This window comes from Rhea pennata, chromosome 12, assembly GCF_028389875.1.
Source record: "Rhea pennata isolate bPtePen1 chromosome 12, bPtePen1.pri, whole genome shotgun sequence".
Classification (NCBI taxonomy): domain Eukaryota; kingdom Metazoa; phylum Chordata; class Aves; order Rheiformes; family Rheidae; genus Rhea; species Rhea pennata.
Window position 1 is genome coordinate 2,840,787 of NC_084674.1, and position 26,088 is coordinate 2,866,874.

A 26,088-nucleotide genomic window follows, 5' to 3' on the forward strand; every position below is an offset into this window, starting at 1 on the left:
CAAGCCTAATTATACAAAAGCACTGAGTAAGTGGTAATAAGCCTCATTAATTATCAATAATAACATTCAACAGAACTCGTGGGGTAAGAAGGTTATTCAGTTTTGTTTTAAACAACAAGACCATACACTGATTGAGGTGAACTTGTCAAAAAGCTATTTGTCCTTACCTCCTTTCCTCACTTAAATAGATCTAGCTGGGTCAATGATTTCCACAGGAAGACTCCATCTTTAAGCCTGGTGAAAGCTTAAGAGGATATTTCATGGTTAAAGTGTACAGGCCAATATATTCTCAGCCTTGTCTTCTTCAGCCTGCACATCTACACTCTATCTTGAGCTCCCTGTGCATGTAGTCTGAATTTTAGGTGATGTCAGGGAGTGTGGTAGATGCTCTGTGGAGGTTAAAAATTCAGGACCTTTGTGTTTGCTGCTCCTCTTTACCCCTTAACAGCAACAAATTCATTTAACTACTGTTTGTTATGAGTTTTCTAACTATTTGTTGCAGCTTATTTTTAATCACTACAAAGTTTCTGGGTGATTCTGGGTGACAGGTAGTGAAATCATGTACCATATAGTCAAGCTTCCCCAAATGTTCTGTAAAGAACCGAGACATAGTTTGGATTTCTGTAGCAGTGACTAGTCAGGTCATACGTGATGAATTAAAGAATCAATGATATAATTACAAGTTTCTTCCCTGAAACATATAGCAAGCATCAATTATGAGGTCCACAATCAACACAGCTCCCAGTAATGTAAGTAAGTGCTGACTTGAATCTGCTATATTTTTTTTATTAATTTCTTTAAAGCTTTTTAAATTATTGGCCATCCTGATGTGTTCTTAGCTATTTTCCTTTCCATACTACATCTCCTTTATCAAATAAAGGACTTCTTGTCTACAGACATGTTGTATTAGAATAACTGTAATTAATTCTCCCTAAAGTGTCTATTATCTATGATAAACTGTTCTTAAGTCAATTTAGTTAGCATAGCAGGTCTCAATAAGCAATCCTCTTTGGACCAAAATAAATTAACTCTACAGAGAGTTTATTCATTTTGTGCTTCATATTAACTTGTACCTAACTAAGCATCCTTGACAAGTTAGTGGAAATCCTTTAACCACTCTTCCTTAAATTACTGATTCCTTTACGGATCGACCTGTCCTTATACCTGTAGGTCCTCCACTATTCCAGTGTTATCTTGACCAGCAGCCATCTCTCTGTTTGGGGTAGCCAAACATCATCTTCTAATACCAGTTAGCAGTAAATTCACATATTGGCAGCAGCAGTTGCAAAGCTCCATGTCTTCCTGTGGAGTTCTTCAGAGATCTCAAATTTGACTGTCCACTTCGGAGATTTGTGTGCCCAGGCCCATCCACAGAAGAGTCCTAGAATACAAGAATCTGCAAGATACTGACAGAGCCCTGCTTGAAGAGCTTCCCTGCAGAGTCAAAGCACAGGAACTCTGATAGCACAAGGGCTCCAGTAATACTCCCATTACAGTCTGTACAATGAAGAACTGGATTTCATTTTTGCCATAGAAGCCATAATTATATGGATTAAAAAACAACAAATGACTTGGGACACCAAAACAACCATCCAAGAAGCCATCAAAGTTTCTTTGATTGTTGGTATGCACTGGTGTCTGACTAGTAGAGGAGTGGTCACTTACTGTCTGTAAGACTCAGCGAGTGTTTGGTTATTACACAGTTATTCCCTGCAAAGAGCTTAAAGCAGATAAAGAGGGAGAAAAAGATATAGGGGAAGAATTCTACCCACAGATTAGCCCAAAGAAGCTGTACTAATACATTTTACAAACTTTATTATATTAGGTGATTTAAGTTAGCTTTTCCAGGTTTAGCTGCCTGATGGTACACTGGTTGCTTCCAAGAGTTTCTCTCTGCCTGGCTGGTATAAAATTCCCTAGCACCCAGAAAGCTCATTACATACCATCTTTGTCAAAGAAGTGATTAAAATTTTATCTCTTTGTTTTATTGAATTTCATAAACTTGCTATTTTCACTCCATTCTTCCCTGCTCAGTATCTTTGCCACCCTCTTTTCTTGATCTACCCTTTCTCTAATCTGCCACTCCATGTTGGCAGGAGGTGGGAAGTGTAAAAAAATCAAATGCAGTGCTTGGCCTGCACATTTATTGTAGCTGCAGATATAAAAAAGTAAGAAAAAAAAAGAACAGGTTCCCTGCATCACTGTTTCATTAATACATTCAGTTTTTACTGCTGTAGAGAATTCATGAAGTTTATCATGTGATCCAAGCCACAGAATCATTTCAAATGTGGCATGATTTGAAGGCATTAAAAAGAATTTCATTATATCAAAGTGTTCTATAAATTTTTCTGTGTACTTTTGAATGATTGCAGGCATCAGAGATAAAGATCACTGTTTTGGAAAAAATACTACAAGGCAAAGTAGCCCTTTGGGACTGTCTAAATAGTCTTTTTCCTTTGCTTACTTGCACTAGCAGATGGGGATACTGCCTGGATAACAACCAGAACTGAATGTTTTCCTAGTATGCACACTGCCTTTCTGAATGAGCATCTTCTGTATCTCCTTAGGCTGTGCCTTGGAATAACATTTTCTTCTGGAGGGCGAGCCCACAGGAGAATATAGTTACTAACTTGCTCCTAGCTGCTCTCCACTTAACTGAAATCAGGACAGTCACTCAAAAATGCGTTTGGCAGCCCTCCATACCTTGATAACAGCATGGCCATCCCAGCCACCTGCAGGTACCCCTATCTCTTCTGTATCCTATAGAAGCCCACCAGCAGAATCACCAAACAGCTACTCTGAGAAAGTCCTGTGGAAAATGTCACATGGAATCTCGGGGGAGGCAAGACACTGAGGAGGCATTCTAAAATATGCTCAAAATAAACATATTACCAGTCTTGTCTTAGATTTTCTTAAGAGATTATAAGAGGGAAAAGAAGAACTTATTCTTTACCTTACTTCTCTGACCTTTTAATGTCACAATCCATGGGAAAAGAGTGCCAAATTTCAGAAGGAAAGACACAGCACAACACCTTGAGGCCATCAGGGTCCCCTGGCGTGTCTCCAAAGCCTTAGGGTCCAATCAGAGCTAATGGGAAGAACCATCATCTAGGCAGGGTAGAGGCAAGTAGATATTTTCAAACATTTTTTTGTGACAAAATATTAAATCACTTACTTTTAACTCCAGTTTTGCAATGTCCTGCCAAAAAGAACAGGCCCATTCTGAGACAACCATTGTAACCAACCCCACCAACACCTCACAACAAAATCTTGCAGGTGATGGGGCAAACAACCACTGGGAATCCTAGTGTGCTCTTTAGCTTGCTTCTGCCTCATTTCTACCGGGTGTTCGTACACCCCTTTGAAAGTATTTCTATTCTGGAAGTGGCATGCTATTTATGCTTTTTGCTGACTCAATAAATAATTTTGGTATGACTTGATCAAAATCTTTTCAAGATGAACGGCACGATTAGAAATGCACCAATTCCAAACAAAATGAAACAAAAGCAGATCTTACTGGTTGTATTATTCAGCAATAGCTCAGAGCTAAAATAAGAGCAGAATGCATCCCTTCCTTTGTTTCTTTGAGCATTTCACAAAGGTTCTTCCACAGCTATCCAAAGTGCTCAGAGAGCCTCTCCATCTCCTGCTACCACTCCTTCTCTGTGCTGGCTCCTACTTGCCCCCATGGCATGTAACAGTGACAGTCACTCAATCTTTTACTAAGGTGCTACCATCTGCCCTCAGAAGACACTTTGGAACCAGCTTAGGCAAAGTGAAACTGCTCACTTCTCCTTTCAATGAGCCCAGGCGGTGGAGGGTAATCTGGGCCTTCCAGCACAACAGGAAGATTCAGGGTGGGGGGGGGGGTGAACCAGTCCCTATTTATTCCCATAGAAAGGTCAGGCTTGCTAAACACCTTGCTGTCAAGGGCCTTTTCGATCACCCCTGTAGCTAAGTGAACCTGTTTCATTTGAGCATAGTTAATTTACTGCATTAGATCTAATCTAATCTAATGTTAAGTTCCAAAGTAAACCTGGTTTAAGAAAGGAAAATGATCCTTTTTCATGTCACAAGAGAGCAATAATTTAACCTCGCACATTTAAAGCAGACTCTTAGCCATTCACCGGCTTTATCCACTCAAAACTTTCCCATGTTTTAAAGACAGCTACCTATATTTTGACCTTAGCTGGCCTTGTTGGAGCTTGAAGTTGATCCCAGAGTCTGACTCAGTTAGGTTAATAAGCTTTCTATGGGTAGTGAGGATATATGCTGAAGTGCCTTCCTACAGCGAGGCTTGGGAAACAGGATTGAGGACAGTATATTCAGCCATGATGGCTGAGTATCTACAACAGAACTTGCAATGTTGCTACTTTGTGAGCATACTCACATGGGTACAGTCACCTGTTAATATGATGTGAAAGACTTACTTACTTAACCACTAGCAGGAAAGCTGAGAAGAGCTGAAATGATGCCAGCAGGCAGAGCGTTATTCCCATTCATTCCAGTCCCATTCCTGAGCTACACAGCGCCACATTAGTGACCTGCTCTGCCAGGTGCGACTGCGCAGTGCAACCTCCCCTGTGTGGCCAGTGCTGGTTAGACAACTTTCAGCTTTTCAAGAGAGGAGATGCAGATGGTCCCTGAAAACACCTCTTTTTGCAGCCTGCATTTTCTCCTCACATTCCCATTCCTTGCTATACACTTCAGTCACAAAACCTATTCCCTGGGAAGCAATGAGAAAATGTCCCATAGTTTGCTAGGTCAGATCGATTTAGTGAGAAGTGGCATATGGCATCACGTCACCGAATAATTATGGTTAAGCATCAATATATCCTTTAAGGCAGTAGCAGCTCAGCCAGGAAGGTTTAGCTTCTAACTCACAGTCAGAAAATACTTTGAAGAAACTCTTTTTTTTTTTTTGGGGGGGGGGGGGGAGGGCATGGGAGAAAGATGAAGAATTTTTGTATCTCAATATGAAAAGGAATAAGTTAATAGCAGGAATTTATTTTAGACTCCCTGGTGAGGAGGAATAATAGGATAAAAGAAAACTTGACAGAAATAAAAAAAGCTTTTGAAAGAAGAATAGTCATAATAATGTAAGCATTCAACTAACCAGACATCAACCAGGACAGCTGACACAAAATAAACTGAGTATAGGAGCAGCTCTGACTTTGATGCCAGCATGAAGGACAAAGGAGGCGTGCCACTTCTGTGCCTATACCTTAGCCAGTCCTCTGCTTCTACATATTTTGCTTCCTGCAAGTCAAGCCAGCTCTTAGAAACAGGCTCTGCATACTAATTCTCGGGTAAATCCTGCAGTCTTCACTCAGGTAAAAAGTTCCCATTAAAATCTGGCCCTATTTGGACTCCATGCTATTCAGAGATAAATTTTAAGTGTTAGTGAGTTCATTTTAGTGATTTGAAATGTGAGTTCTGTATTCTGGGCTATAGCAAAGAAAAGAAAAAGTTTTGGTAGACAAAGGCACTTTTTGCTCTGCAGCACTTACTTACAAAAGCACTTACAAAAATACATAGGCATAAATGCTTGAGCCAGACTAAAGAGTTTCAGATAGTGAAGGAATATTTCAAAAAGTACATTAGTGGGATGAGTTGTTAAACTGCTAAAAGGGGAATAGTTTACTGTCAGCCATCTCTTGTTGCATTCCTTCCCTCCTTCTGCTTCCCTTGGCACACAGTTACTTCCAGTTGCTCTCCTGCCAGGAGACATAGACAGATGATGTCCAGAAACCATAATCTAAGCAAGAGGTAGCATGTCTTGAATGCCCAAAGAAGGTATGTGACAATGCAGCCCTTGGGAAGAAGTGAGTGCTCAAAGATGGATCAGAGCAATTAATTTCTTCTGAAGATGGGCCTACTATTAGCAGCTAAAAACCTCACAGAAGCCCCAGTGGATCGGATTGCCTAGCCTATAACTTGTCAACAGTCCAACATGAGCGCGGTTAAGGAGAGCACGCCAGCCTAGCTCCTTCTTGCGATCCTTACACCCCCAGGATCCAGAACATCCTACTAGCAAAGGCACACCTGGCTAGTCCTTGGAGTATCCATGCATGGACTATTACCCACTACTTTATCTAATCCCCTTTGAACCTGCTGGCACCATCATCAGTCTCCAGACACTAATTACTGAGTGGCGTCAGAGCAAGAGGGGCCAAGAGGTGGGAAAAGACATGACTTAAAAGATTTTGATTCGTGCAGCAATAGTAAACTCTTCCTCTGGAAGGGCTAGCTCTCCTCCAGTGCCTCCCAGGAGTGAGGAGATGTTGGCCAAACCCCAAAACTTCAAGCAAAGTTCATGACAACATAGCCACTGGGAATAAGTATGTGCTGTTATTTTGTAAATTTCTTCAACTAGAGAGAACAATTTATTCATATTCCTCCATTGCTGTTTTTTTCACAGAAACCATGTACGGAATAAACTGTTTCCGCCAATTCCAACACCCAGAAACAAATTTAAAGATTCCTTCCCAAATGACTATGAGGTAAAAAAGCATTTTAGTCACTTTTTTATTCTTTTTGGAATAGGAAAAAACACGTTTGTGTTGCCACTTTCCTAGAAGGCTACTGGTCGAGCATGTAATTTGTACTGTTAAAGCCTTATGACTTTGAATTTGCCCTGTTAATATTAAATATAGGCTACATTTTCAAATGTGTCTTAAGCAAAACTTGCCAAATATAGGTAATTTGTAGGTGCAATTAATGCAACAAGATGCATAACCATAACTATGACTATGAAATACAGTTAAATACAATTAGCCATTGAATTTAACTATTTGAGAGACTGTTCATGCAGTTGTGATTGATGTGCTTCTCAGCTGGCTTTGTGATCACCTTCTCTGACCCAAGGGACCTACAGGCTGTACAAATTCCAGGCTACAGTAGCTCATCATTTGGCCTTGTTTGCAGATTACGCTTAAGGGGAGGGTTTGAAAACAACCCAAATTGGGAAAGGTTTTCTCCACTGTATTGGGCTAGAGGAAGGATTAAGAGCGATTGTCTAGAGCTTCTCTAATGTGCAATGCATTTCAGTCACATGGTGCCATATCTACAGCTCTGCCTTTGTAGGGAAGCCTGCTGCAATTGCTCCTTCCACCCAGCGCAGCCAGACAGATAGTCCTGCCTTGGCAGCGAGTTCGACTCCTGGAGAGCCGATTTACTTTGTGAAACCTAACAATGAGAAATGTTGTGGTCCTACTGTTAAGCTGGTTTTAAGCCTTATTATGTTTGCTGTTGCTTCCTGATAAATACATTTGCCTTACAGATAAGATAAAACTCTTCATTGTCTGCTCACGGGAAATGCTGCTCAGTAACTTGATTCTAATTTGTCCCTCAGAAATGGGATTTGATTGTTTTGGTATTGTTATTATTCCATGGTCTGGTCAAGGAAACAGGCTTAAAAGATTATGGTATAGTATTTCAATTTGTTTCAATTAAAGTCATTGGTGTAAAATAATATGACTTATGGTATCACAAGTAAGAATATGAGAAATGGCTAATATTAACATTGCAGCTAAACAATATTTAGAAAACATGAGTTTAAAAGGGTTGTTTTGTATTATCAAAAGCAGCACTGCATTATATTTAGTCATCTTTTTATTTAAAGTGAACTCAGTGTGGGTAGATGATACTAAACAGGAAACCCTGGGAGCTTTCTGGTTACCTCAGAACAACAGCAGGCAAACTCCCCTCCTGTCCTCAACCCTGAAGGATGGCTGCATTTTTCTGATGATACCATTCCTGTGCCATTTTACTGTCCCAGCAGGACACAGTGCAGAGCCACTCACAGCAGCCGTGCCTGAAGCAGAACAGTAACTGGAGATAGCATAGCCACCTAACACCATGCTCTGCAGGCAGTGGTGAAGACATGGCCCTGGTTATCTCTGCTGAGATCACCAAGAGGAGGGAAACTTAGGGCAGTTATTTGTGAGCATTCAGTTCCTAAATTTTTGGTATAAACATCAGGGTCAACTGAGGAAGGCACCCCACAAAGGTGGCGACGTGACTCTGCGGCAGCTTTGCTCAATCCCAAATACGCAGTTCTCTATCTCCTTGCTGACCTTTCACACTCATTTTCCCAACAGTTAAACTACTGCTTTCTGCGTTGCTGTACCATCACTAGGGAGACGGTTTCTGCGTCCCTGTGCTTTTTGCCTGTGCAACCTCACTTAGTATTGAAGGGTCAGGGTCTGCCTTGCCTTGAAACGTGCTGCCACCTCCTTCTGGTGCTTTTGCTCTTCAGCTTGCACTCTCCAGAGAGGTGCCCAGCTGATGTCCCGGCTGCCACTGCCACGTAGAGACACATCCTCAGCGACAGCCAGGGAGCCAGAACTCTGGCACTGGGGCCACCAGCAGAGGCCAGATCAGCACCTGGCTCATCTGCTTCCCAGCCACAGCCCTACTCAGTAGCTGTGCGCCAACATCCTCAGCCATTTTTACTCTATCGTGCTAAGGAGGCAGAACAAAAAATAATCGCATATCGATTTCTCCATTACATGACTTTGCTATGACACTAGACAACACATCTTAGCTGAAACAGGAAAATAACTCAGCTTTTATAGTTCCTGTTCAGAAGACACCACCACTCCCATGTTCACTCGCTTCGCCTGGCTTTGCAGTGTTTATTTATGGCCCTGCTAGGCTGGTGGCCTCAGTGGCAAAGCAATGACCAGCCTCCGCTAAAATTTCAACAGGAACATGAAACTTCTGGTCAAAGTCAAGCTCTTTCGTTAAATTTAAGATTGCTTCTTGTCTCTTATCTCACTAAACTTACTGGCTGATGAATAGTGAATACCTCTGTGAGTACACCAATTTGAAATGCCACATTTTGCAAAGTAAGTCGTAACTGAGGATTTTAAAGCATTTGTTTCATAACGAATGTTCCACATATATAGGCTTTAAAAGATGTTGTGACTATCCTCTCTTTTTAATTAGTGGCATTCAGTTGATAATCCTCGGTTACCTCCCAGCTTGCTAGCTAAAAGCAGTATTTGCTTTCCAGAGAGCACGTACCTACACCAGTGAACTGGAGACAGAGCTGGAAAGCTTTGCTGAGGATTTCTACTCCAGTGCCATGGAAGATTCTGTATTCTGATGTGTCCACGTATTCGCCAGGCTGAGAGATGCAGCGCTGCTACCGCGAGGAACCCCAGCCACGGCAGAGGATATGTCACCCTGGATCACCCACAGTGTTTCGAGACGGGGATGAAGGAACTGCGTCCATGAGGTGCCTCCCATAATGATAAGCTCCTACACAAGAAAAGTCACAGTTTGAGGAGGATATAGTACACTCTAGAAGTGTTATGGTTCTCATAAAAAAAATTATTTTCTAGAAAAGAGCTAATGACTTTTTTTTCTGGTTGGCAGCTTAGTTTTTTGGTTTTATTTTACATACTTCTGACAACTCAAGCATGTAAAATGCAAATTGGGATGTTCTGTAGCCCTTCGTGTGGCAGTAAAGTACACAGCCTGGCAGTGACCAAGGTGTGTCAAACACTAGGAAAAGACTAAAACAAGCTGTGCACTATCCCAGTTCTGCACTGCTGCGGTAAACTGATGATGAGACCTGGAATCCACACTGTGCCTTCACTGCTACACTTCGGCAAACAACAGTATGAACTCAGAGGGTAAACTGAATAACCTTCATGGAAAAACAACTATCTTCATTTGTTTGTGCTGTGCAAGAACTGTGAATAAAGCTAAGGAACTATCAAATTGATAAAAAATCATGGTCCAGAGACACTAGTGATGTGCCGTAACAGTCTAGGAATAGGATAGTTTCACTGAAGATTTTGCTGTTTTGAGGTTGTTATGCAGTATCCCTCCAAACGTCTTTTGCATCCATTCCCATAATGTGATAAAAAAGGCTATGTGATAATCCTCAATTATGTAGCTTGTGAAATGTGCTCCCCCATCCTTCATCATTCCCCTTTCAAATGTTATTTTTGGAACTGGCAAAAAGCCTCCAGTTCTATTTCAAGAACATCTGCAAAGGTTTCAGACTTAGTTTTGCCAGAGGAGAAGTTAGTTGTCAGTGAGGGCCAGTGTCCTGGAAAAGCCCAAGGACCCGGGGCACAGAAATGCTGCTGCCAGGGGGCTGGCTGGGCTCGCCTCCTGTTTCTGTTGTCTCAGCAGCTCCAGCACTGCCTCACACAAGACTTGCACTTCCACTAGCCACCTAGGGGCTCTGGGTATTGCTTCTTCACTCACCATTTTCTTAATCCAAAACCTCCCCCAGCCTCTGAGGTGGGAGAAAAATACCCAATCTGACAAATTCCCAACCTACTGCAGTTATCACTGTCAGTCATCCGTCTGCTCAGGGAGGTTTTTGGTGTGCAGCAGCCCTATCCCAGAATAGTTCTGTTACCAGTAAGTCTATATGCAAACTTAAAGCAACATCAAGTGAAAAGAGAATCTCCTCTCTCTTTTAAACCATGAACCTGCAGCCAGCCAGTTCTGTTACGAGCAATGGCTTGAAAGAGTCCATGTGGGACTTGGCAGTATATTATTTAACCAGAAGTTAAGCATCTACATTGCCTTATGAAGTCACTTACTTATAGTTTGCTTTTTAATTAAACACAGTGCCAAGTTTTGCAGGTGGGAAAACGGGTGTCTCCATCGCAGGACTTTTACAAATTCTGAAGATCTCCTGTTTTTATAAGCTGTTTAAGACAAAGGTAGTCTACTTATGCGGTTGACATGCAATTAACGTATTGTTACTTTTGTACATTGCTGCCATATGCAAAACAACTGAAGTATCTCAGTTTGTTGTGCTTGTCAGGTTTTCCAGATGGTCTGGAGATCTGCAACAGTTTTGTGTACTGCAGGTTTCTTAGGGTGCCAAATTTAAACTTACAGTAAATTCACAGTGTGGGAATTGAAAAGTATTCTGCGGGATAGCTATGAAATCCTGCAGAAAACTGACAGGAGTCTCTCACTCGCATGCTGCCAGCAACTAAACACCAGCAGAGCGCAGACCTCTGCAGCTGAGGAAGAGCTCCCTGCCCTGTAGGCTTCGTGTGGCCAGCTCTGAGCGTACCGTGTACTCTGAGGGACCACGTGGATGTGTCACCTTTTGCGTGACTGAGCAGCTCCCTGGGTGCGAGCACGGGAGGGATGCAGAGGAGTTTATTCACCTTCCTGTTCGTGTGAGTTTATAGACTCTGAAAAGCTGTAATTTCTGCCCACCTGAATGCTCACTTGCCCGAGGACAGGCAGAAGTAGAGAAAAACTTCAGCTGGCTCATTTTCAGTCCACGACTTCTTTGAAGGCTCTTGCTTTTGACAACAGCAGGCAGCATCTGCAAAGTGAAAAGAATGGATCACTCATGCTTCCTAGCATAAAGGATTAATACTTAAGGAAAAAGAAAAATGGCACATACTGATAAGCTTCCTCAGCTGCACCTAGGAAACATTATTATACCGTGATTACAGAAATTTGCCCGGGAACCCTTGGTACTCTTAACAGGGCTTTCTGAGATTAAAAAAGCTGGACTACTAGTTCATATTTAATTTCAACTACCTTCAGATAATTTTGAAAATCCAAGCCCACTGCCGCAACCTACGCTGCTTAGCTATCTGTTGTTCCACCTTAAGTGAACCGAGTTTGAGCCAGGGTTGGTTTCTGTGTGCGATCTGCATACTTAATTGTGCAATCCACCAAGCAAGTTATCGAATAAACCTGCTTCTTGAAAGCACTTGATTTGGCTGTTGACCACAAAGCTGTTCTGTTTTTGCAGAATATCTTCTACCTTCCAAAAAACTCCTATCTGAGCTGTCCAGTGGTGGGGTTAAACACGTTAACAAAGAATAGAAAGAAGAATTTGACCTGAAAGTCAATTGTTTGGAAAGTGCCTAACATAATGGAGTTCCCAGGTGCTACAGACTAGAAATAATTATAATAAATGAGCTAGTTCTCATTTGGCTAAAATAGCATGGCTCCATCAAACTTAATGTAGCTCATTAATGTAACAATGTTTGTACCTCAAATGTCTCTCCTGCATTTGATTTTAATGGATTTGAGGTGCCCAGATTTGAGTCTAAAATCAGAATTTCATTAGTAAAATCCTAAAAATGAAACCAGGACAGAATTCATTTATTGTGATGTATTTCATTTACGTCATGCTTTCAACTATCCTAATAAATAGGATTTCTAAATATACTTTCCTTCTAATGAATGGGAAGGTACTGCAGAGATTAATGCAGAGATTATTTATTTTGCATTTGAGCTGTACGCTCGGCAATTTGAAAGTATGCAAATGCTCTGTGCTTACTAGTAGAAGTAGCCACAAAATCAGACACCTGAGGCTCCCTAGGAGTGTTTGCTTGGACAGATACTTGGGTTTTTGATTAAAATCTCGTAAATGGGAAATATGCTTTTGAATGTCAGTGCCATCTATAAGCACTGCACATCAGAAGAAAATAACACAAAATTGCTGTGAGTGAATGGCAACAGGAAACCCCCCTCAAATGTTCCTTTCATCAGCACGGGCATTTCTTAGGGCTTCAGAGATGACCAGTTCACCCAGTGAAAGTTGGTTCTTGGTATCTTTCTAAGCTGTCAGCAGGGCTGTTAGGGACGTATTACTAGGGATAAGTAAAGGTACGTTCGGAAACTGCTGTGCTACCCTGGATTTAAGAAAAGTGTATCCAATGAAATAGAACACGAGGAAAAATATAACCAGCAGTTAATTATTTGGTTTTGTTGCCCTGATTTTTGTATTCTAACTACAAAGCCAGAATTCTGTGCCTGCAAGCACTTTGCTTTTCACACAAGTGGTAGCTTTCAAAAGGCAAGTTTCCTATTTCCATGAGCTTGTCAACCACTTTTTTTTTTTTTTCATTCAGAGTTTAGAATTACAAACCAAGCAATGCGGTTTTAAGTACTGCTGACTTACAGACCCAGAAATCAATGAAACACTGAGCCAACCATCAAGACTGAGCATCAAGATACCTGAAATCTAGTGGCTGTACAACAGCAGTAAATTCACTTTACTGCTCTGTGTCTCAGTTACCCTCTCTGCAGAAGAGGCACAGTGTCCCTGCCAGCCTTCGGAACAGGTCTGGAGCTGTGGGCAAAAAGCTGTGGCCAAGAAGTCAATGTTCTTACAGCATTAAGGTATTAAATGTGTGTGTTTTTGAAGATTACATTTTAAGAGCATCTGCTAATGAAAAATATTCACTATTTTTTTTTACAAATATTTCTACATCCTCCAACAAAAGATGTATGTTGTTTATTAACTAAATTTGCTAAACTGGTGTAGAGTAGCACAGGTGTCTTAATTTTGCCATCAAAGCATCTAGCCCAACCTACCTGCCATTAATGGCAGACTAACATTGCCTTGTGTAGAGGTGTATCACCTAGGCTTGTGATGGGGGAACTTTACCTTTACTCAAGAAGAACCATCCACTGAGGACTATGAAACAAACTGCCTCCTTACAGTCATTACACTCAAATCAAACAGTATTTGTTTTCGTCAGAGAAAAAGAAAAATGGAATATAAACAACACAGACAATTTGTATCCCCAAATCAGAAATGTAATGCTGGGTGAGCTCGGGAGCCCCCGAGCAAAGAGTGGGAGGCGCGAGGCGGGCCACCTGCCTGCAAAGCCTGGTGCCCGCTGTGAGGCCGAGCAGGGTCTTGGAGGCTCCGTCCCATGGACTTTCCCACTTCCTCGGTCCTGCTGTCTGAGATCCCCTCAGGGGCGACGTCTGCACGTGTGCTGGAGCCCTGTGTCATGGCTTAGTGCTGCTCCTCCGACGGCTGCGCAGAGCTGCCTCGTCTCCACCTGTGCTCGTGGTGCCGCAGGAGCTGGCCATGGAGCAACATACTCCCTTCCCTTCTCTCGGCATCCGAGTCCTCCTGTGGTGCACAACGCTCAGAGCATCCAACAGAAAACAAACCAAAGCCCACCAAGAAGATTCCGCACTAAATTCTGCACTAAATTCAAGCTGCAGCAGGAGGAGTAGAAAATTCCCTGCTGTGAGCAACTACCATCTTCAGGCTACCCCCGCAGCAAATCCAGCATGTTTGGTGGATTTAGCAATGCCAGGCAACACTAGCAGCCCCCACCAGCCCCTGTCAGTGCTTCCATACATCCTCAAAGGCCCCGAAGGGCAACAAGAAACAGCACTTACCTGGCGAGGGTGCGCCGGCCGCCGAACTACCGAGCTGAAGGCTGCTCCTGCTCTCACTCCTTCCCGCCTCGCGATCTGCTGGGCCGGCAGCTCGTGGCTGGAGCCTGCTTCTTTCTGTACAGCTCTGAGAGGGCTTAATGGCATCGTTATGACAAACATTCACGAGGACAGTGACTGCTGTTTGGGGTTTTTTTTTCTTCTTTTCCCACATCTAAGTGAGAAGCTAAGATTCTTAAACTGTGGAGTTTCTACCCCAACAGCTTGGAAAGGCCATGAATCTACATAAATAGATTTCATCACCACAAATTCATCCACTCGGATATTGTTTTGGAAGCAGGAAACTAAAGGCAAGAGGAGATTTTTCTGCGTCCACCGAGTTTTGGCCTCTGTTCCAGGGGCCTCTCCTATGCTGTATTTTCAAGTCAGTGACAACCCAGGAACATGCTGCCTATTGCACTGCTGAAATTTCTCACCAGGTACCTTGGCATGCGGAGGAAAAATGCTCCTTGAAGACAGGTATCTTTACAAATGACAGAATATTTATTACCAATACCTTTAAAAAAAGGTTACATCTGCTAGATCACTGATAAGTATCATTTACACTGGGGAGAAAACTACATAAGCTTTTTTTGTTCCATTTTTCTTGTTTTTGTTTTTTTTTTGTTTTGTTTTTGCTTTTTTACATAGAAGTAACCATATCAAACTAGGAAAGGAACACAGCTTGAAATACTGACAATATTTCTCTGGTCAACACCCCTGACTTCTACACAAGTGGAATCCTGATTATGAGTTACTGAATAAATATATTTAGAAGGTCTAAAAGTTAATCGTATTATTTGTAAGCAAAAAAGACAAGTTACAGGCAAGTTCAAGCTATCAGGAAAAATAATAATAAACCACTGCAGCGCATTTAAACTTGAAAATTGTATAGAAAATTCCATTGCCTTTTACTAGCATTATCCCATCTGAGTGAACTTACAAAATTACCCCATAGTAACAAACAGTTCTTCTCTTAAGAAGAGTTATTTTGCTGTGGATATTGTCATTTTCCTGTGTGATTCTATTATGCCTTCTGACTTCTACGAAAAATTTCTAAAGAAATGTAGACTTCCTAGCACAGAACTGCTGAGAGATTTTACCTCCCTGCAGATAATTTGCAAATTCATATGAGCCCCTTCACACTTCCATGTGACAGTCCCTACAAGTATGATACATTTTATCTGGTGATCTGGATTCAAATCCGATTTCACAAACACTCTCTATAGTCGAGTCATGAAGAATTACAAATTACGGTAATATGCACATTGAAAATAAGTGAATGTTCAGATGATGAAATCAGTGGTAGCTGAACGTCTCAGAGCTGCTGTATTCGAATTTCCGTGGTATAAAATCCAGACAAACAACACTGATTTAGCTGGGTTTACACCAGGGCACCTAAAGGTCAGAACCACATTGTTCAGCTGCTCCGGTACCTATCACTTCGTGTCACTAGAGGCAGAGATTACATCTTTGCAGTACCTTCATTCCTATCCAATTTAATGCTAACTCTGATAAAGACAAAGCTATTTCAAGACAGTAAAAATGGAACCTTACTGCATGATGTCAAAATATTAGCTACAGGAACTCTAGTCCACAAGTGACTAGAAATCCGTTTTTTTTTTTTTTTTGAGATTATAGCGTTCTTAATGATTATTTTGTCTTGCTTAGTCCTCTAAATAAAAAATAAAATATCTTGTGTGTTAAAAGCAGTTGATTTAACACAAAGATCATAACTACCATTTAAATACAGCTGCATTAAGAACCCGATTGGAAACAGTTCTGCTGCTGTGTAGCCTTGTAAATCTGTACAATACAGTTGCAGCCAATTTACTAAGAACAGCTTTGAACTCTCAGTCATAAAGGAAAAAATCCCAAATAATATTTTTATGATAATGTTGTCCATAGCATTTTATAGCAGAGGAAAAATTAATATCTACATCATATGTTAACTTTAAAAAATTCTATAAAACACTAAATATATAATAAAAAATATGCATATAAGGACATATGTAAACTGCTTTGGTAACATCATATTACAGATGTTTTCAGTGCATTGCAGAGTTTCCAAGGAAACTTCAGACAAAGCTATATTTGCTTTGAGGAAGTACTGTATAATGCCATTCCTAAAGAAGCATAAACATTTTTCCAGTAGTAAGATGTACTCAGACCACAATATTACTTAGTACTGGGTGTCTTCAAAACAACTAGCTAAATGTTGCTTATATTATAAACAAGAAGTCTTTGATGTAATTTTTGTCATAAACTGGACCGAGCTGTGAGCGATATCATTATTGTGCTGATGGCTGACAAGGTGCAAGCATTGGACGTTGAAGAGCTGGATCCCCTCGCATACGCATCTGCGGAAAGAGGAAAACCCACAGTAAACACCGCAGGAGGCATTAACCAAATGCCTCCCCCATCGTTTTTTTTCGGTTTCCTCCAAGTAAGCGCAACGACGTCAGCAGGCGAAGAGCAGGGCTCTCGCACGCGCCGCAGCGGCTCAGCCCTCCCGCACGTCCAGGAACGCTCAGCTGCTTATTGGGTTTTACTTCTCTAACTGAATTTTTGGTATTAAATTCTTCCTCTGTTGCACTGAGGGTATGTTCGCAATTACATTACTTCATTGCCTGTTTGTTTATTTTTTACAACCATGCTATACTCAAGCTGTTATTTACGGCATCAGCCTGGCATGATCCACGTCCTCAAGGAGCTACATATATGCTTTGTGGCCCACTGTGCTGAGCCAAATAGGAGCTGGCATGTGTTCCCACTCTCCCCTGTTCTCCTGTGTCTGCTGATTAAATTCTTCTGTATGGTTTATACAACCGTAATATACATATGTGTTGGAGATAATTCTGATTTCACCCAGATTTTTTTTCTTTTAACATTTTGTAATTTTAATGCCATATTCCTGCATTGCAGAGCATCCTGATTTAATGCAGTTTATAAACTGCAGCATTATTAATGAAGATGTGACACAGAGATTTTGCAAAAGCAATGCTGTGTAATAAAATACTCTCTTTTCTGTTTGTTCTTCTCACAACCTCATTTCCCTAAATAAATATTTATGCATCCAAAATACAATGGAATATTGCTATACAGTAGCCTTATAAATTTAGAAGCCTCTGAATGTTCTATTGTATATTTTGTTATAGTGAATTGCAGTGAAACAATGTGCTCAATATATATGAGCATGGAAGTAAAGACAGTGGAAAGAGTCTAGAAATCTTAAATACAAACATAACCACATGTTATGCTTTTCCTTACAGGGTAATCCTAGTTCAGGATGAAGTCAAAAGTTGGGGCTGGAACGCCTGCTGCTACTGGGCAAGTCTGGATCTCAGCTGCCCGCGCAAGAACGAGCAGACCCACGGCTTGGGTCTGCTTGAATCATCCGGTTTACCTGGTTCTCGATGTGAACTGTCATTTGGGTAAAACCGTCCTGCCCTGACACTGAGCGAGGAGAAAAGGGGAAGGCAGGAGAAATGCTGGCTGCGCACAGGCTGCCGCTGCCGCTATGCACGGAGCCCCCCGACTCTTACTCGATATCTTTGGAATTCGGATTTGCTCGCTGCTGCTGCCGTCGCCGCCGTCGCTGAACGGCTTTATCTCTATGATGTAATCTTCATCGAAAGGCAAGGACAGCTCCACAGATGTTTTATTGGTTTCTATTACAGAGGCACTGCTCTGTCTGTTCCACCTGTATAAAACCTGCAGCAAAGGCAAGAGAGAAGAGGAGGCAGAAACTTTTTTACTCCGTGATGACTAGGAAAACAGCAATTTCGAAGCTCTGCTATTCTGAGCCTGGCGCGTGTTTTTGTGAGGCATCTCCGCCAGCGTGGCCCTGACTCTGTGACGAGTGAAAGGTGCAGGACCAGCGCACAGGGAGCTCTCGAGGGATGGATCTGATATTGGAAATTGGGTGTGCAGCGCCAGCCTAAAGCTGCAGCCACCAAATGCAGCCCTGGCAACTGGCAGAGCACCTTGGCCTCTCTGCTTGATTAAACAGCACTTCCCATCACCTGGGGCAGTTCTGGAAGCTCTCCTTCACTGCCAGCTCCAACCAACGCTGGTGCACATCAAAAATGTGATTTAATTTATAGGATAGCTATCAGAAATTGCTTCCAAAAGGGTGTTTCCAGCCTCATTACTCCAAGGACAACAGATAAAAGAATGAAAGGAGGAAGAACTTTTATCAGTACAGTAGAAAAACAAACAAGCAAACAGGTTCTGCTACAGCTTGCGACCAGAAAATGTTTGTAAATGGACCATGTCTCCCTTTGGAGGGCTAACTGAGGCACCTGCAAACTTGGAATTCACAAATTCCCTGCAAGTACTTTACATTCGGAGTATTTCCTCCCCTATCTAGCATTAACACACCTCAGCTTTATCCTCGAAATGCAAGGTGCCGAATATCACTTTTCCTCAAGTTAGAAAGATTCATAAGCATCCCTTTTCCATGTGGGGTACCTCAGACATCAAATCTAGTGTCTCTTTAATCCTTACTAATAGTTGAGCTAAAATAATCCTGAGGCTTATTTAGGCAAAACTACCTATTACATTTCTTCAGGAAACTGAGTTGGGTGTTTGATGTAGTCTCAACCTGCCTTCCAAGAATAAACTGCTTTTTTTCGATTTACCTTCTGTCTTTTCATAAGATCTGGAAATTCTGCTAATCTATATGGTGAAAATGGAAGACTTCCAGAAAATAAGAGAGGCAATGTTTTGCTGTGACCCAGGAAGGAATTTGAGTACTTTATTCTAACACTTTCCTTTTTCAGAGGTCACAACAGTCTCTCTCACCACTTTTTAACTGACTTTTAAATTTGCATTTCAAACCTGAAATATGCAGTGAAAAGTTGGTCCAAACTGCTGAGATTATTCCGAGGTTTTGACTGAAACCGCTGAGGAATCGCTTATTTTGACAATCCAATACAGTGCACCAAAGATAATTAAAAATTAGTGCAGAAATTCAGGAAAGCTTGCAGAGACTCTCAAATGTGACACAGCCAGAATTTCAGACTGTGAACTATATACGAAGCACGTCCGGTTCCTTCATCGTTTCAAGTTCTGGTGGAAAACGTTTACACAATTCAACCCTCCAGGCAATAGTTGGCAGTTGCACACTGGTATCTTCTTTGGGCCAAATTAAACTCTTGTGTAAGGTGATAGAGTGGAATTCCTCCCAAGATTTCTCTCTAGCTAAATTATACCTTACTAAAACTGCTACTAATGAGGATTCTCTTTCCTTTCTTTTGGCTTTGCTTTCTGAAGAAAATAGAGCTATTAAAAAAGCAAGTATTGAGCCAGCCGTAGTGTTTGGAAGATTTCTACCAGAAGCAGGGGGGCTGCGAGCAGCCAACAAGCCTCTGTGGCCGGAAAGCCGGGATGGAAGAGCTGGCCGGGACGATGTTTGCCACCTTGATGGTGGGGCCGCTGGGTGCTGCTGGGGTGTTAATGCACCACACAGAGACCCTTTCTGTGGGGGCGAAGGCGTTCAACTAGCAACCTCTGCGGGTCACAGCAGCCTCCCTAAATGCTGATACGCTCTCTATTTGTAGCCTTTTAACCTGGAATACCATATCATGAAAAATCACTTAATCTGGTCTATTTATAAACCCCAAATTTGACACTGGATTCATTTGAATGTTCATTACACAAGAATCCAGAGACAGCTCCAACTTCATATGAGTTCCTTCCCAGGTCAGAGGGCCAAGAGGGAGGCAATGCAGTGAGGCAGCAGCCTTCTGCTTTCAGAGTATTTACCTTGTATCCCTTCACCTCTGATTCGTTATCCAGGGCTTTTACTTGATCCCAGTTCAGTATAATCTTGGAGTCGGATGAATTCCATATGATGTTTCCAGGGGGCTGACTTGGAGCTATATCAAAACATAGGAGGCATTACATTGCTAAGGAGCACAGTTTCCCCGTTTGATCCCTCCCAGCACCAATGGAGCTTCTGCTGCCATGGCTGAGCATGTACAGAGCCTTATTGCTCTTGAAAGTTAATGTGCTGTTCCACTGATCTGTGCCCTCAAGGTCACAGAAGGGGCGACACAACACAGCACTCCAAATGAAAAAGGATTCGGTCAGTTGCTCAACATGTCTGAGACCAGAAGATTCAACCCTCTTGAATGATGAGATAAATATTTAATTTTCCTACCCATCCGTGATTTCAGTTTTGCATGCTCTGCTTATTTAACATGAGGAAGAGCCTTATAAAAAGAGGCTGGTAAACCTTGTGTGCAAAGAAACCCAGCAAAAGAAATATCTCACAGTACCTTCAAACTAGAGAAAGCTTGAAAGTGACAGAGAAAGGGCTTGTAGACATCCTTCAAACGCAAGACCCCAGCCTCTCCATACAAATACTCACGTGGTTTTCTTGTTGTGACATTGACTGTGGCACTGGCAGGTCCTGTCCCAGCAGTGTTGTATGCCTTGACTGCTAAATGATACAGTGCATTGCCTTGCAAATTGGTGACTTTTGTGGATGTTTGATTACCAACAGTTCTAATCTTTTTTGCATTTTCTTCCTTTTCATCATATCTCCAATATCTAACCTGAAAAATAGAGCAGGCTTTACTTCCTTAGTTCAGTAAGAGGCAACTTTTCCACGTTTTTGACTAGCTGCTAAGTGGAATATGGAACAAACAGTAAATATTCCTTGCATGACCTTTTAGCCCAGGCAAGACCTGCCCTTCGGACCCGGCTCTGCAGCTCATAGCACTTGCAGCAAGGTTTCTGCTGCCCCATGGGGGCCTGCTAGCAGCACCGCCGCAGTGCCAGCAGTGCTCGGCCGCGGGTTGGGGGAGTCTCCTGCACACTGTACCCGCAGCACCCCGCTTCACTTCTAATGCCAGCTCTGCACGGCTGCCCAAATGGCAAGCACAATGCAGACAGATCCTACGACCTGCTCCCGTCTCGTCATTGCTTGCTAGGCGTAAGCATGGCTGCATCACTTTCTTCCAGTCCTCAAGACCTTAGACAGAGACTGGCCGTAAAAGTTCACTTACCTTCTTAACTCAGTATCCTGAGCCCATCTGGGCCACAGCTCTTTATAGCCAGAGATCAGAAGCAAGTGAAATACTGTGTCTAATAACATGAAGTTTATCTGAATGCTTAACGTGACCCTAATTACTGTTGAATGGAGAAGGGCTGCACACACCATTCTGGAGCTGCAAATCCCATTAGGGCAATGTTCTACCTCCTCTCTGTAAATCTTGCCATTTTTTCCATCTCCGGGGAGACCACAATAATTAGAAATGCCAGCTTTTGTCTGTAAATTCAGGGGTCGATCCTTCTGCCTGCTTTGGTATAAGATGGAAAAAATGACACAATTTATAGACTTCAATTTTCCACTTAACTACACTGACTTCAGATCCTACAGCCTGCCCTGTTCTTCAGGGAATGCCTGCTCTCCGCCTTCAGCCAGGCTGGGTATGGGCATCGGCAGAATCTTTTACCTTGCGAGAGAAATCTCTGAACGCTGAAGAAGAAATGAAGTAAATATTCAGCAGGAACCAACCTGCCTCCTGAGCAGGCTGTGTAAGGAACAGCATTCAAATGACTTTCCATTACATCTTTCTGTGTCTCCTCACTGCTGAGCACTGAAACAACACCACATTTCATTTCCCTACCTCGTAGCCCTGTATTCTTCCTTTATTCGGATTCTCTCCAGGGGAAGCCCAAGAAATTTCAATGTCTGAAGCAGAAAGGCTTCTGGCAAAAACACTGGTTGGAACTCTGGTCGGTTCTGGAGAGAGGAGGTAACAATAAAATTTGAGTTTTCAATTTTATGTTCAATTAGTTACAAACTTCAAGGGATTTTCCTCATTATATGAGACAAGACACAGGCACCAAAACAAACTTTCACTTTTCAGAACGATGCCCTGTCAGCCCTGGGCCAGACTGCACTTCTCCATACTAAGATGTCATTTCTAGCCTCGGCCCAGAATACCATGTACTGCAATTAGGACAAGAGGGAACATTTTCTCATCAGTGGACATTAATTCATACCAAATCTCAGCTGAATTCTTTCCAGATTACATATTACTTCTCCATTAATATCAAAAGATTTCATTATGATTAATGTTATTTTAATGACTATCAAAAAAATTAATCATGGCTTGCCATTTATTATAAATCAGAGCAAGCATTAGATATCAAAGGATATGTCAACGTGGATACAAAAGCCTTTCAACTCCTGTTAACACCTCATGCACTCAATGGCAAGACAATGGCGAGGAGGGTGACGTGGTGGTGGTACGCTGTACCTTCCTCAGCCGAGTAGACGACGGTGACGGGGCTGAAAGAGCCTTCGCCTTTGTTGTTGTACACCCCCACCTTCACCTCGTAGGGCGAGAAGGGTGGCAAGGTCTCGTTGCGAAACACATATCGGGAGGCATCGGAAGAGGCCACGACGGTCTGCATCCAGCTGACGGTGCCGAAGGGCCGGAAGGCCACCACGTAGCCAAAGCCACCACCGTTCTGCAGCTCCTCGGGCACCGTCTGCAGGCGGCAGAGCACACAAGAGCAGCCTGGTCAGGCACAGCGCACATTTCTTTCTCCTTGCATGCTAACCTCGTTACTGTCCTAAACAGAGTACCAGAAACTGCAAACAGCTGCAGTCCTACTTGGCATCTAACCTGGATTTATCCCATACTAACATTAGGCACTGAAGTGGTATGTCTGTGCCAGGAGCCCTGCTGCTCTACGTGCTCCCTGCAGTCAAAGCAGAAAGTAGTATGTCCAGAAGACACTTTGCTCCACTTACCACTTGATTCACTTTCTGTAGGTGCCTCTCTTTCCTCATCAATCAGAGAGGGAGTCTGGAGCAATGACCTGACTAGTTTTAGGCACTACAATGACAAAGCGACTAAAGTCGGGGGGGGGGGGGGAGTGAATCCAGGACACAGCTCCTGCTTTCCAAACGTGCAGCGACTCCCACATCTTTGGATTCATATGTGAAGTCCCAAAGAAAATACTTTGAGTCACAGCCCAGCCCGCCATGGGTCTGGCTCCCCTCCCCAGCAACAGCTGCGAGCGCAGACGTGCTGGCCCACTGTTCATCCAGGGACCCAAACCAGGCCAGCTGCCTGGTCAGAGCCTGGGTAACGTGACGCCATAGGAGATCCAAGATGACAGTGAGTGGCTTGCCCTAAGTGTGATGGAGAACTGCAGGTAAGTGATAGGTGACAACTGAAAAAATAAACTACCATCTTCTTCGGGTCACTCCTACACATGCTGCCGTTTCCTAGCCTTGGGCTTGTAACCCTGTAAAAAGGTGCATCAGTAACCAAAGCTTCAAATTATTAAAATGATCCTTAATTACAGGCCACTGTCCCACAGAAGCTGGCAGTGCCTTGAGCTCACGCATAAGCCAGCGGTGCTTGAGCTCACTTTTGGAGGCTGCTTCCTGTTTGGGGTTCTACAGCTCAAAACAATACTCAACCAAAAGAAAGAGCCTCTGTGCACATAACAGTGAAAGCTGATTATTTTACTGGAATATAAATTATATTTTCTGCAAATTATGATTCAAAGTCATGGCTCATGTTCTTGCCATATGTGTTTTTGAAACACACTAGAATATCTTCAAGTGATACAGTGAGACTAATTAGTGCAAAAGAGGAGGAAAATTAGCATACTGGGCTGTGTAGTAAGGATAAAAAGCCATTTATAGTTTTTTAATAACCTTAAAAATATCTCTGATGATTCATTCTGCCAGCTTGGTCAACAGTCGTGCTCAGTGGAAGTGTTAACATGTCTAGTAAAGTTCATTATTTGGGAAGATACGCCAGCTTCATTGCATCATAACATGAAAATACGAGCAGACAAACGACTAGAGTTCTAACCGTGACCGCCCTAAGGAATATTAAACATTTTTCCTCCTTGTATCTCCTTTTGTGGGTTTTCATTGTCAGCAACAAAAGCCAGCATGTGATGTGTTATGATAACTCTCAACTTCGTGCTGGCACATAATCCAGCGCAGGGATGAGGGTTTAAGACTGGGAGCCAACCACAGCCATTCTCAATTGGATCAGGACTTGCCCAGATTGGCCTCACAAAATCTACGTTACACCCCTGGCAATTCCCGCCCCTACAGCAGTCTGTCCCTGTTTTGCCGTATTTCTGGCGCTGTGCTCAGCAATGGAGGGGGCTGCGCTCACGTGCAAGCGGCAATGTACAGCCTGTTCTCTGCCCTTGCACAGCACTTCTGCACCGCACCAGGGCCTGCAATGAGGGAGTGGTTTTAGCTCAATTTTAATAGCTGGGCTATTTTATGACACAACTTGGGCTCTTCACCACAAGCAGTTGGAAATCTGCATAAGCTACATTGGGGTTTGTGTGTGGCGGGGTGACACTGGGGTGAAAGGGTGCCTCTCGATCAGGACCATACTCATTTTCTTCTTGGTTTGGATGCCTCTTACCTCCCAGGTAATGACTAGCTCAGACTTGCTCCCTCCGCCTCCGCTGACGTTAGCTGGGGTGACTTCAGGAACTGCAAAAAAAGATTGTTATGTGGTGATTTTGAAACTGGAAAAGCGTTGAAATGACACAGACCTACATAACAACAGGATTCTTCTAGTCCTCCCCTTTTGGGTACCAAAAACATTATTAGCAAATGACTAATTTTCCACGGCAAATAGTATATTAAAAGTATGTCAATAGTAGTATATTAGAAATATGGCAATTAACCTGTGTGTTCAGTCACTAATTGTTTAGTTTAAACATTTATCTTTCATAAAAATGGCTCATTCATTTTCCTATTTGATATTCTGTTCCTTTACAGAACAGAAGAGTCGCCTTCTAGAGGTTTCCCTGTAACTGAGGCACATATTCCTGTAACAACCACACTGAGCTTGCTCCTTGCACTGACCCTCACAGTTCCCACCTCTGATCACTGGATACTAGACAGCACCCTCAGAAAGTGATGATTTTCCAAGTGGAGGAAGTCCTCCTGTATGACCAGAAGTAGTGGAGTCAAAAGAGCCCACGAGGAGCTCCACAAACCCTGCTGCTTATACCATCTTGAGTGTATGAAGCACGCACACAAACAACATGCCACAAGAGAGGAAAGCGTAGAAAACGCTTCTCCACTTTCTCCTGTGTAATACATTCTTTAACACTGGTGAGTTCTTTTGCCAACCTTTAACTCCGTTTCCCACCACTACTTACGAGCTTCTTCAGTTCTTCTCTTCTCCGACGGTCTGCTTGGTTCTCCGATCCCAATCAGGTTGGCAGCCACTACTCGAAATTCATACTCGACCCAAGGGTTCAAACCCACTACTGTTGCTGTGAATGTCCGGCCATCGATGATCTCTGGAACTAAGACACAGGGGCAGGTCAGGAGTGAAATTAAATCACTAGCAGAATTAAAGACCACATATCTGATACCCTTAAAAATGAAGGATTAGTTAAATATGAACTGAATGAGGACTGATAAACCTTTTCAAATTTTTTAATGCTTTGTTAACTGCCAAGAAAGTAAAATAGGTGGCACTAAAACATTGTGCTGTCAGCACAGAGATTACTGCTATGAAAAAAATTCTCCTAAATTGCCACCTTTTGAAAACAAAGGGCCAAGACAACAGGCACTTTTGTTTGTTATTTTTACTTTAATTTTTTTAAGTACATTTTTTCTCTATTTAATGGTTACTGGAACCAAATCAACCTACGACAGAATGAGCAATTACATCATGGGATTTTTCCCTCTATCAAGAAAATAATTCTACTTAAAGATAGGCCAGATGACATGGTCTATCCCTGAGGGATGTCTTTATAGACCACAATTACTGTTGTATATCTCCACCGTAGCAACGAAAGATAGGAATTCATTCTGTTTTCCCTTAAACATTCATGAGAAAAATGGATGAGTAATAGCACTGACTGGGCCCT

General features: G+C 42.5%; 2 protein-coding genes across 13 annotated transcripts in view; one reads left to right on the top strand and one right to left on the bottom strand.

Annotated features, from left to right (window-relative positions):
• Positions 1–20,694, top strand: part of IL5RA (interleukin 5 receptor subunit alpha) — a 33,463-nt gene extending 12,769 nt beyond the window's left edge. The window contains exons 9-11 of one of the 5 annotated variants that reach the window (XR_009959642.1): positions 6,422–6,503; positions 9,020–9,244; positions 17,463–20,694. Coding sequence is in view for 3 of the 5 variants with exons in the window: in XM_062585148.1 (XP_062441132.1) it covers positions 6,422–6,503; positions 9,020–9,112 (175 nt within the window). In the remaining 2 variants the exon portion in view is untranslated. Of the gene's footprint in view, positions 1–704; positions 750–5,699; positions 5,776–6,421; positions 6,504–9,019; positions 12,159–12,863; positions 13,846–17,462 lie in introns of those variants that run through there. The other 4 variants (XR_009959641.1, XM_062585148.1, XM_062585150.1 and 1 more) reach the window with 4 other exon arrangements.
• LOC134145559 (contactin-4) overlaps positions 14,676–26,088 on the bottom strand; it is a 368,498-nt gene continuing 357,085 nt past the window's right edge. For all 8 annotated transcript variants that reach the window (XM_062585142.1, XM_062585140.1, XM_062585137.1 and 5 more), the window contains 8 exons: positions 25,369–25,518; positions 24,621–24,691; positions 22,467–22,701; positions 21,831–21,946; positions 20,567–20,753; positions 19,960–20,072; positions 17,736–17,904; positions 14,676–16,550 (listed from right to left, as the gene is read on the bottom strand). In XM_062585142.1, the coding sequence (XP_062441126.1) occupies positions 16,450–16,550; positions 17,736–17,904; positions 19,960–20,072; positions 20,567–20,753; positions 21,831–21,946; positions 22,467–22,701; positions 24,621–24,691; positions 25,369–25,518 (1,142 nt within the window). In that variant the 3' untranslated portion in view covers positions 14,676–16,449. The remainder of the gene's footprint in view (positions 16,551–17,735; positions 17,905–19,959; positions 20,073–20,566; positions 20,754–21,830; positions 21,947–22,466; positions 22,702–24,620; positions 24,692–25,368; positions 25,519–26,088) is intronic.